The sequence below is a fragment of the Bufo bufo genome, chromosome 10 (genome assembly GCF_905171765.1).
Source record: "Bufo bufo chromosome 10, aBufBuf1.1, whole genome shotgun sequence".
In the NCBI taxonomy this organism is placed as follows: Eukaryota; Metazoa; Chordata; class Amphibia; order Anura; family Bufonidae; genus Bufo; species Bufo bufo.
In genome coordinates this window covers 18,044,339-18,061,948 of record NC_053398.1, presented here as the reverse complement: position 1 = coordinate 18,061,948, position 17,610 = coordinate 18,044,339, and the positions used below count along the sequence as shown (strand labels likewise).

The 17,610-nt window shown below is 44.6% G+C and overlaps 1 protein-coding gene across 3 annotated transcripts in view; it reads right to left on the bottom strand.

Annotated features, from left to right (window-relative positions):
• SHANK2 (SH3 and multiple ankyrin repeat domains 2) overlaps window positions 1-17,610 on the bottom strand; it is a 514,254-nt gene that overhangs the window by 139,926 nt on the left and 356,718 nt on the right. For all 3 annotated transcript variants that reach the window (XM_040409073.1, XM_040409075.1, XM_040409074.1), the window contains exon 16: window positions 16,195-16,319. In XM_040409073.1, the coding sequence (XP_040265007.1) occupies window positions 16,195-16,319 (125 nt within the window). The remainder of the gene's footprint in view (window positions 1-16,194; window positions 16,320-17,610) is intronic.

The following is a 17,610-nucleotide window of genomic DNA, read 5'->3' as shown; positions in this document are numbered from 1 at the left end:
TGGAGCGAGTACTTGTATTACACTGCACTTCCGAGACAAAGTGAAGTGTAATCAGCTCTTCAAACAGCTGATCAGCGGGGTGCCATATGTCGGACCCCTGCAAATCAGATATTGATGACCTATTCTGAGGATAGGTCATCAATATTTATGGTCGGACAACGACTTTAAGTAGTGAATTGAAATAGCAAGATACCCAAGTAGGCTGTGGACATCTTTGCACAGATTTTTTTTATTTATTGCTAATTGCAAAATAAGCAACTATCTGCATAATCTTCATTAAAAAAAATCATGTCATTTTGATTTTGCAGAGTGTGTGTATGTCCTTCACCTAGCTGCTGGTGCTCCTGAATTTGATGGCAGATCAGAGTGTGGAGGGGGATCATTTAAGAAAGGCAGATCACACAGGATGTAGATAGGGAGGAAAGAACCCAAAAGACAGTTTGCAGGGAAAGGACAGCAGCATCCTGGACGCACAGAGCAGGTTACAATCTGATTATCAGGAGGTCTGTACATTAATCTTTTTTTATATATATATACAGTCCTGATCAAAAGTTTAAGACCACTTGAAAAATGGCAAAAAATCAAATTTTTCATTGTTGGATCTTAACAAGGTTCCAAGTAGAGCTTCAACAAGCAACAAGAAGAAATGGGAGTGAGACAAAACATTTTTTGAGCATTCAATTAATTGAAAATAACAAACTAAGAAGACAGGTTGGCATTCGCAGGAGGTACTCAAACCCACATGCAGTTGTGCATATATATAGGGGAGCAAATCCTGCACTTGTGGCCCGTTGCTAATGGCAATCCCCAGCAAAATGCATACGGTGGAGGATGCCCGCGGCGAACCACAAGTACCACAATAGACATCCTACACAAGGTAACAAGTGCGGATGTGATAATATAACAATATAACAAAATAACAAAGATAGGTGCACTCTGCAGTCTCACTAAACCCTCAAACTGATTTTAAAATTGAGAGATTAGTCAACATGTCCTACGGTGTAGAACATGTCTAAGCCCGGGCACCACGCCAAGGTTTGAGGGTTTAGTGAGACTGCAGAGTGCACCTATCTTTGTTATTTTGTTATATTGTTTAATTGAAAATAACGATTAAACTGAAACAGGCTGTTTTTCAGCTGATCCAAAGTTTAGGACCACATGCCTTTAAAAGGCCAAATCTGTGCAAAGATGTGGATTCATTGTCATTCTCTGTCAGGTAGTCACACGTTGTGATGGCAAAGGCAAAATAACTCTCCCTTTTTGAACGTGGTCGGGTTGTTGAACTGCAGGGTCTCTCACAGCGCGCCATCGCTGCTGAGGAGGGACGCAGTAAGACAGTCATTTGGAATTTCTTAAATGATCCTGAGGGTTATGGAACAAAAAAGTCAAGTGGAAGACCCCAAAAAAATTTCACCAGCACTGAGCCGGAGGATACAATTGGCTGTCCGTCAAGACACTGGACGATCCTCGACCCAAATTAAGGCCCGTACTGGTGCTGACTGCAGCCCCATAACCATCAGACGGCATCTGAGACTGAAGGGCTTCAAAAACAAAAAACGTCTTCAAAGACCTCGTCTCCTTGAACGCCACAGAACTGCTCGTTTGGACTTTGCATGAGAGCACCAAACATGGGACATTTAAAGGTGGAAGAAAGTTTTATTCTCTGATGAGAAAAAATGTAACCTTGATGGTCCTGATGGTTTCCAACGTTACTGGCATGACAAGCAGATCCCACCCGAGATGTTTTCTACGCGCCACAGTGGAGGGGGCGCCATAATGGGCTGGGGTGATTTTTCCTTCAGTGGAACAATGGATCTTCAGGAAGTGCAGGGGCGTCAAACGGCCGCTGGCTATGTCCAGATGTGGCAGAGAGCATTCCTCATGACTGAGGGCCCTCGTCTGTGTGGTAACGATTGGGTTTTTCAACAGGACAACGCTACAGTACACAATGCCCGCAGGACAAGGGACTTCTTCCAGGAGAATAACATCACTCTTTTGGCCCATCCTGCGTGTTCCCCTGATCTAAATCCAATTGAGAACCCTTAGGGATGGATGGCAAGGGAAGTTTACAAAAATGGACAACAGTTCCAGACAGTAGATGGCCTTCGTGCAGCAGTCTTCACCACTTGGAGAAATGTTCCCACTCACCTCATGGAAACACTTGCATCAAGCATGCCGAAACAAATTTTTGGAATGATCAACAATAACGGCGAAGCTACTCATTACTGAGTTCATGTGTGGAAGTTGGATTTCTGTTTTGGGGGGGTTTATTTTTTTTTTGGAGGTGTTGTTGTACTAAACTTTTGATCAGCTAAAAAAAAACAGCCTGTTTCAGTTTATTCGTTGTTTTCATTAAATTGAATGCTCAAAAATGTCTTGTCTCACTCCCATTTCTTCTTGTTGCATGTTGAAGCTCTACTTGGAACCTTGTTAAGATCCAGCCATGCTAAATAGGATTTTTTGCCATTTTTCAAGTGGTCTTAAACTTTTGATCAGAACTGTATATATCAAAGGTGTTCATAGCCTTTAAAAGAGTTTGCTCCTGAAGACAACCCTAAATGCAATTCTGCCAAGTGATCAGTTGATTGTCAAGGGTCCGTCTTCTCTAACATCTGACAATCAGAGCTGATCCCCAGAGAAACAGGTCTCAAAGCAGTGAACAGCCAGTCATGTAATGAATGGAGGGGTACACCGGAGCTATTCTGCCGCATGGGGGGGGGTCTCAAAAAACCCTGCGTCATGCAACCTGTACTATTAGAGGTTGTTTGGACGGCACTCCTTAGGTATGTTCCGATGCCCAGCAGTAAGACCAATGAACATGTGATATATAAAACCGTGGGACTCGGGTAAGTAGATAAATTATGCTTCTTTATTATCCACCCAGGAAAATTTGTAAATAGACTAAGGCCAACGTTTTCGGTCTCATCCCGAGACCTTGTTCACGGCCTGGATAAAGAGGACGTCCTTCAGCGCACCAGACGTCCTCTTTATCCAGGCCGTGAACAAGGTCTCGGGATGAGACCGAAACGTTGGCCTTAGTCTATTTACAAATTTTCCTGGGTGGATAATAAAGAAGCATAATTTATCTACTTACCCGAGTCCCACGTTTTATATATCACATGCAACCTGTACTAGGCAGAACAAGGTATATACATTTTGGAGATGAAACAAAAATAAGCAAATAATTCATACAGATAAGGCAAGTCCTGGAGCAGAAAGGACATGCCCCATATGCAGCCAGCTTGAAATAAATCTAGCAGAGCAATTGTAGCAATGAATGGGGAGATCTCCGGATCCATGTGAGGTACAGGGCCGGTTCTAGCTTTGTTACATAATGATTATCATGCTCCATATTATGTCTGCTTTTCCTTTCTCACATTACTCATGGGATAACCCCCTTTAAGGTCAGAAGTAGCTTCTGGAAGCTTTAAGTCTCTCTCTATATTGAGGACAGGGGTGTAGTCACGGTCTAGTACAGTACACAGGGTAGCCGAAAATAACATGGAGCTGTATGCACCTGGTGTCCAAAGGTACACAACAGGTTGGACAGACGGATGGCAGCGGTGAACATGTAGTACTGCACCGTACTGCAGAGAGGCGCTATCACACAGCCAATCAGTGCATGCACTTCAGTAATGCTGGGGTTTTACCACTGCTATCTTCCAATAAATCACACGTTCTGTATTTCTGGACTGTCCGTAGTACTGCATCTTGACTGTCGGTGTAAAGGCATTGTACAGGATTAGAAAGACATGGCTGCTGTTGCTCTCAGTATCGCCTGAGTGAAGCTGAGCTGCAATTCCAGACACAACCATGCGGCCAGGTGTGGCACTGTTTTTTGAAGAAAGCTTGTCACATTTTTCTACCCCTTCACAATGCCTTTACTTTACAGTGTTGCAGGATAGAGCATTGTATGCTGAAGATACCTAAACCTGAGGCCGCTGTAACTGGAGGGATCACTGTATCCGATCTACAAAAAATAAATAAAGGGCACTGACTTCTATAGGGAACAAGGGCTTGTCCACACGCCAGTAAACTGCAGACGTGTGCTGTCAGTGTTCTCCACAGACACAACACACACCCATTGATTTTAATGTGCTTATTTTCATATCCACCATGCAACAGCAGAAGCATGCATTACCGTCCACTGAAGTCCAAGGGTCCTCGAAAACCATTGACCCAACACAGATGGCACGCAGACTATCTTGTCGCGGATGTCGGCATGTGAACAGGCCCCAAAAAGCAAAACCTGTGCTTCGCTATGACACTCTGTAGTTCTCCAAACTACAACTCCCAGCATGCCCTGACAGCAGAATGCTGCTTCTTGCAATTTTGCTAAACTAGGTCCTCAACCTGTGAAGAAACTACAACTCTCAGCATGGCCTGACAGCACCCGCAGAGCGACGGCCTGGAGACCACTGGCCTATGGGCCTTAACCAACAGAGAAAGCCATAAAGTCAACAATATATACGGCAAATCCAGCATGTGAAGAGCAATGACGTAACTGGGAATAAAACCCATATAGCATGTGACTACATGGCGACACATCGGCAGGTACGCGCGGTGTATGTGTACAAGCAGATTTAACCTTCCAGCTTTATTTGCTGTGCTGCATATCAACTATTTTCTTATCTAAGCATCTGAGAGCTAAATTCAGGGTCCACGATGACTGCTCCTGTCTCCATGGAAACCTAAGCCGTGCACTTCTCCACCAGGGGGGCGGCCATATTGAAAAGCCTGAACTGGTTAATTGTATCAGAGAACTGGATAATGCAGGACCACATGGCCCTATCTAGTCTGCCCATTTTCCTATTAGCCATTAAATCACTGGCTAATTGGATGCTGGTGGAATGAGTCTGCCGCACAGTACAATGGTGCTGTAACCCTTTGATTGCATTTCTTCTGTGCAATAAATGCTGCGTGATTCCATTGGAACCTAGTGTCAAAGGTACGGCTGGCTTAAAGAAGTCTGGACCTCCATACCGCTAAGGGCTCATTTAGGCTCATTTAGTCGGCCGTGTGCTGTCCGCAAAAATGCGTATCCGTTTTTTTTTTTTTTTTTTTAGGGGAAGCAGACTCATTCACTTCTATGGGGCCCATTTCTTCCATTCTATGGCTCCACAAAACAAGTAAAACATGTCCTATACTTGTCAGTGAAAATCGGGACTTGGCCCAATTAAAATCTATGGGTCCGCAAAAATGCGGAATGCAATCCGTTATTTTTGCAGATATGAACTGTCCGCAAAAAAAATACGGATACGCATTTTTGCGGACAGCATACGGCCGTCTGAATGAGCCCTAGGGAACAACTCCAGCACATTTTATTTTGTCCATATTGTGTGACATAGGTTATTTAATGTAGAGGCTCTTGGGAATACCTGTTTTAGTTGAATAAGCCATTTATGAGTTGTCTGCCATCCTGATTTCCTCTTCCCCTTTCATACGGTTTCCCTAATGCAGTCTACATATCCCATGATGCCTTTGCAGAGACAGAAGAGCAAAGTATCATCACACTACAGTGATAAATTAGTGACATGAAAGTGCTGTCCCCAACTCACACTGCAGAGTCTCAGTGCATACTATGTGATGCAGCAGTGCTGTGTGCAGTCCCAGTGTATTCGTATGTGATGCAGCAGTGCTGTGTGCAGAGTCTCAGTGCATACTATGTGACACTGCAGTGCTGTGTACAGAGTCTCAGTGTATTCCTATGTGATGCAGCAGTGCTGTGTGCAGAGTCTCAGTGCATAGAGCAGTCTTAGTGCATACTATGTGACACTGCAGTGCTGTGTGCAGAGTCTCGGTGCATACTATGTGACACTGCAGTGCTGTGTGCAGAGTCTCAGTGCATACTATGTGACACTGCAGTGCTGTGTGCAGAGTCTCAGTGTATTCCTATGTGATGCAGCAGTGCTGTGTGCAGAGTCTCAGTGCATAGTGCAGTCTTAGTGCATACTATGTGACACTGCAGTGCTGTGTGCAGAGTCTCGGTGCATACTATGTGACACTGCAGTGTTGTGTGCAGAGTCTCAGTGCATACTATGTGACACTGCAGTGCTGTGTGCAGAGTCTCAGTGCATACTATGTGACACTGCAGTGCTGTGTGCAGAGTCTCGGTGTATACTATGTGACGCTGCAGTGCTGTGTGCAGTCTCAGTGCATACTATGTGACACTGCAGTGCTGTGTGCAGTCTCAGTGCATACTATGTGACACTGCAGTGCTGTGTGCAGAGCCTCAGTGTATTCCTATGTGATGCAGCCGTTCTGTGTGCAGAGCCTCAGTGTATTCCTATGTGATGCATTAGTGCTATGTGCAGAGTCTCACTGTATTTCTTTGTGATGCAGCAGTGCTGTGCGCAAAGTCTTAGTGTATTACTATGTGATGCTGGAGTGCTGTGTACAGAGTCTTAGGGGGTTATTTATTAAACTAGTGTAAATTTGCCCATAGCAACAATTCAGATTCCTCCTTTCATTTTCCAAAGGAGAAGTCCAAAATGAAAGGTGAAATCTGATTGGTTGCTATGGGCAACTAAGCCAGTTCTACTTTACCCCAGTTTGATAAATTACCCCCTTAGTGTATTACTGTGTGATGCAGCAGTGCTGTGTGTGGAGTCTCAGTGTATTCCTATTTGTTGCAGCAGTGCTGTGTGCAGAGTCTCAGTGTATTCCTGTGTGATACAGTCAGCACTTAATAGCAGTGCGAGAAACCTTTTACAAGCAGGAGGCAGGTAGTGTATTGTGAAGTTGCATCTCATGAAAATACACTGGATATTCTGCACGCAGCATACACAAATAGTACAGACAGGCAGTGTGAGTTAAGGGAGAGTTATAACAGCAGCTAGTCACATATAACTCACCTACAGTACCAAATTACTGCTCTCCGCCTTTTCCTTAGATAAGGCAAAAATCATATCTTTAGCAGCACATTATGCATTGGGGGGGGGGGGGGGGGGGCATACACAGGCACAAGTACAGCAGAGTTTAGTGAGAAAGAAGGGGTCTGATAGCAGCCAGGCGCGATTTGGTCAAATTATCTAATCCTGTAATTCACAGTAAGTCAGACCCACAGGGAAGGCTGCAAGCTCTGGACAGGTGGCCAATAATACAGAATAAGATGAAGAAAATCAAATCCGCAGTACACCATCCAGAAACCATAGTCTCAAATCCATTATTTAACTTGTAGTCCACCAGATATAATTTCGGTGGTGCTCTATATTTTATCAGATTAGCACATGTACATAGAAGTCCAAGTAGAAGAAAATCGCTACTGCAGCACTACAGACCCTCGCAATTAAAATCTCACGAATACCTTTAGTGAATCAAATCCACAAAACGTGTATACATACACAAAGGTGAGGGACAGCAAGTTTCCTTCATATAGATCTGCACGATGGCCATTTCGCGTCTCATGACAGTTCATCAAAATAAGGATTACATGACACTGACCATAATGATTTATAATGCTGTGTGCCCCTGCCCGACATCATCTGTAATGAATTGCACTGACATAATGCCGTCAGTACAATTCATTACAGCGGGTGCAGGCAGGGACATGCAGCATTGCAAATCATTATAATGCCATGAGGTCTCATTACAAGTGCAGAGTCCAGGACGGGAAATCACTCTCCCACACAGAGCCTGTTTCTCGCAGTGAACTCGCTTGCCTGAAACTGGCCTATGGGTCCTTTTACACGGACCGATATTGAGGCAGATTATCGGGGATGAGCTGTTGTATAAGCACTTGTTCACAATAGCTGGCCTATGTAAAAGGTGGCGGTGATCACTTGAACAAGAAAACGCTCATTCATCTGTTGATCAAGTCGTTCTGCTGGGACCAAAAATCACCGTTCCTGTGCAGCAGATCGAGCAGTCTATAAAGTGATCTGCTGCCCAGGAATAATGATTTTTTACGGGGACAAGCGATTGCTGTATCAATCGCTTGTCCCCATGCAGTAGAGGTGATTGCTGCATGTAAATAGGTCATCAATATCTAATTGGTAGGGGTCCAACTCCCGCCACCCCCACCTATCAGTTGTTTAAAGACACTGTGACACTCCAGCGCCATAAGTTTTATATTGGTTGTGCTTAGTACTGCAGCCCAGACCCATTCACTTGAAGGGAACTAATCTGCAAGTAGGCCACATGACATCACTGGACTTTTTGTTAATTGCTGGGGGTACCAGGAGTCAGATCCCCCAGCGATCAGATAATGAGGACAGGCCATCAATACTGAACTCTCCAAAAACCCCTTTAAAAGAAAAGTTTCAGAAAAGTTCCTAAAAGTAGTCAGAAACACCCTCCCTGTCTGATCAAGGTCTTGGACCACTTCTCTGTAGCTTTCCATGCTTTACACTGTAGCTCTGTGTGCTCTGATTAAAAGGGGTGTCTGGAATACCATAAAAATAACCAGACTGTACTCACAGAAACAAACATAAAAGATGGTGGGGGGGGGGAGAACCACCAGTGATTTTACCCTTTAATTTCTCAGAGACACCCCCCTGCAAATCAGTGCGTGTGGATTCCCTTAGGCCTCTTTCACACGGGCGTTGCGGGAAAATGTGCGGGTGCGTTGCGGGAACATGCACGATTTTTTTCCGCGCGAGTGCAAAACATTGTAATGCGTTTTGCACTCGCGTGAGAAAAATCGGCATGTTTGCTACCTAAACCCGAACTTCTTAACAGAAGTTCAGGCTTGGAATCGGTGTTCTGTAGATTGTATTATTTCCCCTTATAACATGGTTATAAGGGAAAATAATAGCATTCTGAATACAGAATGCATAGTAAAATAGCGCTGGAGGGGTTAAAAAAAAATATATATATTTTAACTCACCTTAATCCACTTGATCGCGCAGCCGGCATCTCTTCTGACTTCTTTCTTTGCTGTGTGCAGCAACAGGACCTGTGGTCACGTCACTCCGGTCATCACGTAGTCCATCACATGATCCATCACCATGGTAAAAGATCATGTGATGGACCACGTGATGACCGGAGTGAAGTCACCACAGGTCCTGTTGCTGCACACAGCAAAGAAAGAAGTCAGAAGAGATGCCGGCTGCGCGATCAAGTGGATTAAGGTGAGTTAAATTATTATTATTATTTTTTTAACCCCTCCAGCGCTATTTTACTTATAGAGCATGCTGCGATATTCACGCAACGCACAAGTGATGCGTGAAAATCACTGCTCATGTGAACAGCCCCATTGAAATTAATGGGTTGGAATTCAGTGCGGGTGCAATGCGTTCAACTCACGCATCGCATCCGCGCGGAATACTCGCCCATGTGAAAGGGGCCTTACAGTAAGGATACAAGACGTAAATTAATAAAATACATAAACTAAATATGGACTCCAAACTAAAAGCAACTGATGCACCAGTAAGAAAAATGCAGACTTTCTTTCAGGTAAAGCGGTGTTCACGACTGCATTGCAGATATTGCATTCAATCTCTTACAGCCGGAATCTGCAACATGTGGTCCTCTATGCTGCGAGTAGTAGCCTTACAACAGTTAGGCCCCATTCACATGACCGTATTCTAGGTCCGCATCCGATCCACATTTTTGGGGACGCAAAAGAAGCAGACAGCACACCGTGTGCTGTTCGCATCCGTATGTGTGTTCTTGTCCTTGCAAAAAAAATAAAAAAAATAGAACATGTCCTATTACTGTCCATTTTACGGACAAGGATAGGATCATTCTACAGAGATCAGGGCTTTCTGTACAATGCAGAACACGTACGGCCGGTATCCGTGTTTTGTGGATCTGCAATTTGTGGACAAGCTACAGTCGTGTGCATGAGCCCTGAATCTGAGCACTTTTGGCTATTTCAGGACAACTGGCAAGTAGATGAAGAGTACTATCTTACAGAGCGGAGAAGAGAGCAAGAGCAGCGGCACTAAAGCCCTTGTTCACAAAGTGCAGATATGAAGCAGTCAAACCTGTGGCATTTCTTGGGTGGAGGAGGAATCTGTAACCAAGCCAGATTCTGCAAGTAGAGTTACAGACTTTGATGAACTTGCCCCGAATCATGCTCTGCCTGGTTCACATGTTCAAAATAATTAAAGGGATTTTCCCATGTGTCATTTTCATACTAAAGTCCTGAAAGTCTGTTAGTATCAGTTTTATGGTAATTTGCAGTTTTTTTCAGCATAACAAATAACTATTTCATCATTTTTAAAGCCATGTAAATCCATTGGTGCTGGTGCCAGTCTCCTTCCCCCTCTGGCAGCTGACAATACAGCTCTTCTAGCTTCTCCAGTTGAAGTAGCTTTCTACCTTAAACTGCTAATCTGCTCCTCCCTGACAAGTAGGGCAGAAAAGCTATTTCTATTGGCAGCCCTGCAATGAACAGAGGATCACTATGCAGGGACCTGGGTGAGCGACTGAGCATGCATGTCCACCAGCACTCAGTTTATTAGGCGGATGTACACATTGCTATACTCTGTGGCCACCAGATGGCGCAACACCATGTAAGTAAGGCCTTTTTCACACGAGCGTGTCCGGATAAGGTCCGGATGCGTTGCGGCAAACCCGCGCATGTAGGTACGTGATTGCAGTCAGTTTTGACTGCGATTGCGTTCCGTTGTTCAGTTTTTATCGGGCGGGTGCAATGTGTTTTGCACGCGCGTGATAAAAAACTGACTGTGGTACCCAGACCCGAACTTCTTCACAGAAGTTCAGGTTTGGGTTCAAGGTTGTGTAGATTGTATTATTTTCCCTTATAACATGGTTATAAGGGAAAATAATAGCATTTTGAATACACCGTGGTGATGGATCATGTGATGGACCATGTGATGAGCGTAGTGACGTCATCAAAGGTCCTTTTCCTCACAGATGAAGACAGAAGAGATGCCGGCTGCGCGAACAAGTGGATTAAGGTGAGTTAAATTATTATTATTATTTTTTTAACCCCTCCAGCCCTATTTTACTTAGCATTCTGTATTCAGAATGCTATTATTTTCCCTTATAACCATGTTATAAGGGAAAATAATAATGATCGGGTCTCCATCCCGATCGTCTCCTAGCAACCGTGCGCTAAAATCGCACCGCATCCGCACTTGCTTGCGGATGCTTGCGATTTTCACGCAGCCCCATTCACTTCTATGGGGCCTGCGTTGCGTGAAAAACGCACAAAATAGAGCTTGCTGCGATTTTCACGCAACGCACAAGTGATGCGTGAAAATTACCGCTCATGTGCACAGCCCCATAAAAATGAATGGGTCCGGATTCAGTGCGGGTGCAATGCGTTCACCTCACGCATTGCACCCGCGCGGAAAACTCGCCCGTGTAAAGGGGGCTAAATGTCATAACTCTGCACATGCAATTTAAAAATATTCCTCTAATAGTCTAAGGCCCCTTTCACATGGGCGAGTATTTCGCACGGATGCGATGCGTGAGTTGAACGCATTGCACCCACACTGAATCCCGACCTATTCATTTCTATGGGGCTGTTCACATGAGCGGTGATTTTCACGCATCACTTGTGCGTTGCGTGAAAATCGCAGCATGCTCTATTTTGTGCGTTTTTTTACGTAACGCAGGCCCCATAGAAATGAATGGGGTTGCGTGAAAATCGCAAGCATCCGCAAGCAAGTGCGGATGCGGTGCGATTTTCACACACGGTTGCTAGGAGACGATCGGGATGGAGACCCGATCATTATTATTTTCCCTTACAACATGGTTATAAGGGAAAATAATAGCATTCTGAATACAGAAGGCATAGTACAATAGCGCTGGAGGGGTAAAAAAAATAAAAATAAAATAATTTAACTCACCTTAATCCACTTGATCGCGCAGCCTGGCATCTCTTCTGTCTTCTTTCTTTGCTGTGTGCAGCAACAGGACCTGTGGTCACGTCACTCCGGTCATCACATGGTCCATCACATGATCTTTTACCATGTTGATGGATCATGTGATGGACCATGTGATGACCGGAGTGACGTCAAAGGTCCGGTTCCTGCACACAGCAAAGAAAGAAGACAGAAGAGATGCCGGCTGCGCGATCAAGTGGATTGGGCTCTTTCACACCTGCGTTATTGTCTTCCGGCATAGAGTTCCGTCGTCGGGGCTCTATGCCGGAAGAATCCTGATCAGGATTATCCTAATGCATTCTGAATGGAGAGTAATCCGTTCAGGATGCATCAGGATGTCTTCAGTTCAGGTACGGAACGTTTGTTGGCCGGAGAAAATACCGCAGCATGCTGCGCTTTTTGCTCCGGCCAAAAATCCGGAACACTTGCCGCAAGGCCGGATCCGGAATTAATGCCCATTGGAAGGCATTTATCCGGATCCGGCCTTAAGCTAAACGTCGTTTCGGCGCATTGCCGGAGCCGACATTTAGCTTTTTCAGAGTGGTTACCATGGCTGCCGGGACGCTAAAGTCCTGACAGCCATGGTAAGTGTAGTGGGGAGCGGGGGAGCAGTGTACTTACCGTCCGTGCGGCTCCCCGGGCGCTCCAGAGTGACGTCAGGGCGCCCCAAGCACATGGATCACGTCATCCATGCGCATGGGGCGCTCTGACGTCATTCTGGAGCGCCCCGGGAGCCGCACGGACTGTAAGTATACCGCTCCCCCGCTCCTACTATGGCAACCAGGACTTTAATAGCGTCCTGGGTGCCATAGTAACACTGAAAGCATTTGGAAGACGGTTCCGTCTTCAAATGCTTTCAGTACACTTGCGTTTTTCCGGATCCGGCAGGCACCTCCGGCAACGGAAGTGCATGCCGGATCCCAACAACGCAAGTGTGAAAGAGGTAAGGTGAGTTAAATTATTATTATTATTTTTTTAACCCCTCCAGCGCTATTTTACTATGCATTCTGTATTCAGAATGCTATTATTTTCCCTTATAACCATGTTATAAGGGGAAATAATACAATCTACAGAACACCGATCCCAAGCCTGAACTTCTGTGAAGAAGTTCGGGTTTGGGTACCAAACATGCGCGATTTTTCTCACGCGAGTGCAAAACGCATTACAATGTTTTGCACTCGCGCGGAAAAATCGCGGGTGTTCCTGTAACGCACCCGCACATTTTCCCGCAACGCCCGTGTGAAAGAGGCCTAAAGGTGCAGTCCACACAAACTGATGCGTTAGACCTAGTGCAGGGCCTGAGGGACACAGGGATCTTCTCTTTGGTGCTCTTGGAATTTCTGTGCCATGTTCCAACCCTGCAGGCCCTGCACTAGGCATAACGTGTCAGTTCTCCCTGCAGTGTTACTTAAAGGGGTTGTCTCACTTCATCAAATGGCACTTAGCATATAGAGAAAGTTAATACAAGGCACTTACTAATGTATTGTGATTGTCCATATTGTCTCCTTTGCTGGCTTCATTCATTTTTCCATCACATTATACACTGCTCCTTTCCAGGGGATAAGACCACCAGTGCGGCACACAGGTGGCAGGGATGTGAGATGCTGCGCATGTGCGATCCCATGGCCCCTGCCACCAGGGACGCAGCACTTTTTCCTACAGTGTGCAAGCACGACCACTGCTGATGATTGCAGGGTGGTCATAACCCGTGGAAACGAGCAGTGTATAATGTGATGGGAAAATGCAACCAGCCAGCAAAGGAGGCAATGTGGAGAATCACAATACATTAGTAAGTGACTTGTATTAACTTTCTCTACATGATAAATGCCACCTGCTAAAGTGAGAGGACCCCTTTAAAGTGCAACAGATATCAATGTCCAACAGAGCCACAAAATATAACTCCAATATAATCCACGTACTGTATACGATAGCTCTGTGCAGAACTTTACTACAGTCTATCCCAAAGAATTCAACAGCGTGAACCTGGGTCTGCTGACACGCCACTCACTGAGACAAGCAATTCATCTAATTAATAGACACCGTCAGTGAGCACATCACGGAGAAAACTCGTCATTAATTATCTGATAAACTGAATGGGCGTCAGATGAAGTTGCTTTGAAGACACGACAGCATTAGGTTGCACACAAACGTTTATTTTTTCAGTTTCCGTTCCGTTTTTTGCTTTCCGTATACGGACCCATTCATTTCAATGGATCCGCAAAAAACAAAACAAAGGTACTCCGTATACCTTCCGTTTCCGTATTTCCGCATAACGGACAAGGATAGTACTGTTCTATCAGGGGCCAGCTTTTCTGTTCCGCAAAAATCGGAATGCACACAAACTTCATTTGTATTTTTTGCGGACCGCAAAATACTGAAAAAGCCATACGGTCGTGTGCAAGAGGCCTTAGGCATTTCCGTTTTTTGCGTAACGGAAAAGCTGGCCCCTGATAGAACAGTACTATCTTTGTCCGTTTGGCTACATGCACACGACCGTATGTGTTTTGCGGTCCGCAAATTGTGGATCCGCAAAAAATAAACAAAAAAAAGGATGACAGAGTGCTTTCTGGGGTTCCGTTCCGTGCTTTTGCACCGCAAAAAGATAGAACTTGCTCTATCTTTTTTGCGGAATGGAAGGATCACGGACCCATTCAAGTGAATGGGTCTGCGATCCCCATGTGCCTGCCCCACGGACGATGCCCGTGCATTGCGGACCGCAATTTGCAGTCCACAGCACAGGCACGGGCTTCACACTTTCGTGTGAACGAGCCATAATGCGGACAATAATAGGACATGTTCTATCTTTGAACGGAACGGAAAAACAGAAATATGGAAACGGAAGGCATACGGAGTACCTTAAATTTTTTTTTGCGGATCCATTGAAATGAATGGTTCCGTATAAGGAATGCAAAAAAAACGAAATGGAAAAAAAAAATATTCGTGTGCAAGAGGCCTTACTGACAAACGCAGGCTTACTAGGACCTGGATGCCTATTTTTTACATCACTGGATTAGTTTTACATTAGATGTCATGTTCCAGCACAGTTTGTATGCCTCTCTGTTTATTGTGGGTTGTCCGGCCATTTAGGATTGTCCACGTTTTGGACCAGTTTCCACACACTTATATAAGAACATATCTAGTCCTACATAAGGTTTCTATTATATACAATATTTTTATATTGTGCTAAATAAAGATTGATATATTTTACATATATTGGATGTGCAACTTTTTATACAGTCCTTCTGGCTGTAGTCATAAAATAAAAAGAAATGGAGGCAAGCACTTTGCCAGTATCCATGTTTTGTGGATCCGGGATTTGCGAACTGCAAAACGGATACGGTTGTGTGCATTATTCTGCTTCAAAAAAGAGTTTATCAAGTGGATGACAGGTAGGCAAATTTTGTTTCCCTAAGCAGCACAGAGTATTTTACAAGAGGTAGCAGTAGAAGTAGCTATTTTTTTTTTTTTACTTTTTCCAAGGATCTGGTTCTGATTCTAAAAGATGAAGGTGGAAGTAGATTAAAAATGCATCAAATGTTCCTCTGTATAAGTACAATTTCATATTCTCAACATAAATAGAAAGACACGCATATGTAACCTACATGTGCAAAACCTTACTTTCTCCAATCTGGAACAGGCTGCTAATTAATCACATCAGAAGAACAGGTCCAGTGAACCCTAAAAACATCAGAACAGGTCCAGTGAACCCTAAAAACATCAGAAGAACAGGTCCAGTGAACCCTAAAAACATCAGAAGAACAGATCCAGTGAACCCTAAAAACATCAGAAGAACAGGTCCAGTGAACCCTAAAAACATCTGAAGAATAGACCACGTGAACACTAAACATCAGAAGAACAGACCACGTGAACCCTAAAAACATCAGAAGAACAGGTCCAGTAAACCCTAAAAACATCAGAACAGGTCCAGTGAACCCTAAAAACATAATAACAGGTCCAGTGAACCCTAAAAACATCAGAACAGGTCCAGTGAACCCTAAAAACATCAGAAGAACAGGTCCAGTAAACCCTAAAAACATCAGAAGAACAGACCACGTGAACCCTAAAAACATCAGAAGAACAGGTCCAGTGAACCCTAAAAACATCAGAACAGGTCCGGTGAACCTTAGAAACATCTGAAGAACAGACCACGTGAACCCTAAAAACATCAGAAGAACAGGTCCAGTGAACCCTTAAAACATCAGAACAGGTTCAGTGAGCCCTAAAACATCCGAAGAACAAGCCACGTGTATGTACCCTCGCAGGATTAAATATAAGCAAACCACAAGATGTAGGCACATTCTCCTTGCACAACATGCCCAGAGCATAAAATAAGGCAATTTGGCATAATATAAAGCATCACCGCACTGAATACATTACGAGAATCACGTCCTACCTCTATCAGGAAGTCTCCAGTCCTCAGGCCGGCTTGCCAAGCCACTCCATCCTCATCCACAGATTCAAGGTACTGCAGAGCAGGAAAGGCTGGTGTAGGGTTAAATTCCTCAATAGGAGTATCCGCTGAAGGATGGGAAAAAAAATATAAAACAGTAGTGTGAACCTCAAGTTTCATCCAACACGTCCACAATATATCGACAAGTGAGGAGGTTGTGAAGCTCATATATTCCAGGACACAAGCTACTGTAGGAGCAAAGAGACAGGAGACTCGGCCCAAACTCTGCCTGATCACCCATTCTGCCTCGTATTAAAACTTTTCTATAGTCGGCAGTACACCTGGACAATGGCAACTTTTGCCCATCCTATAACACTTTCCTGAATGGACATGTGTGATGCACTTTTACCCTTATCCTGAGGAAACCCTTGACATGCCGATCAAAATGGGGAGCCGCCATGATCATGGTCATTTTACCAGTGCATAACATGAGTTAGCTAGTATCTGTAGTTATAGATCTCGTTCACCTTGGATGGAGATGGAGCAGACTTCTTAGAAGCCAGAGAACTAACGGAGAGGGTAAAGGAGCCCTCCACAAGGCACCATTATAGATCAGGAGTGCAGGTGACATTTCGTGGACTAATGGAGAAGGTAACCTAAGGGATGGAGAAGTGACTGTCTAGGTTCCCTGTGATTCTCCTAATGCTGCACCCAACCACACTTGCGTATAGATGACAAAAACCAAAAGGTTCTCTTTCCGAGACCAGGAACTCCATTTGATATGGACAGCCAGGGTGCAGCGATTAAAAAAAAAACATGGGACTCAATCCTCACAAATGCTCCTGTTCCAGCACCGGTCTCCCTTCTCCTTTGCTTCCAGGCCCTGCTGGATCGGAAGCATGATTGGGATCTACACACATGCCAAAGCTACTGGCGTCAATGCCCTCAGCGATGGTTGAATGCCTTGAATGAACATATCACCATTGAGGCCACTGATTGGTCGGCAGCAGTGACATCCGTGTGTAGACAACACTTCACAATTATGGTCCAGTGGGATCGGAGGAGAAGGAAACTCGGCACTGGAACGGAAGCAGCTGAGGCAGGTGTTTTTTTTCTTTTCTGCACCCAGGTTTTCTGATATCGGAGAACCCATTTTAACCCAGGGATTTGCACCAAAATACCCTAAAAAGATTTGTTGCCACAGGCTATACAACTGTATGTGCTATATATTATATACACAGGTACAGTACAGACCAAAAGTTTGGACACACCGTCTCATTCAAAGAGTTTTCTTTATTTTCATGACTATGAAGGCATCAAAACTATAAATTACCACATGTGGAATTATATACATAACAAACAAGTGTGAAACAACTGAAAATGTGTCATATTCTAGGTTCTTCAAAGTAGCCACCTTTT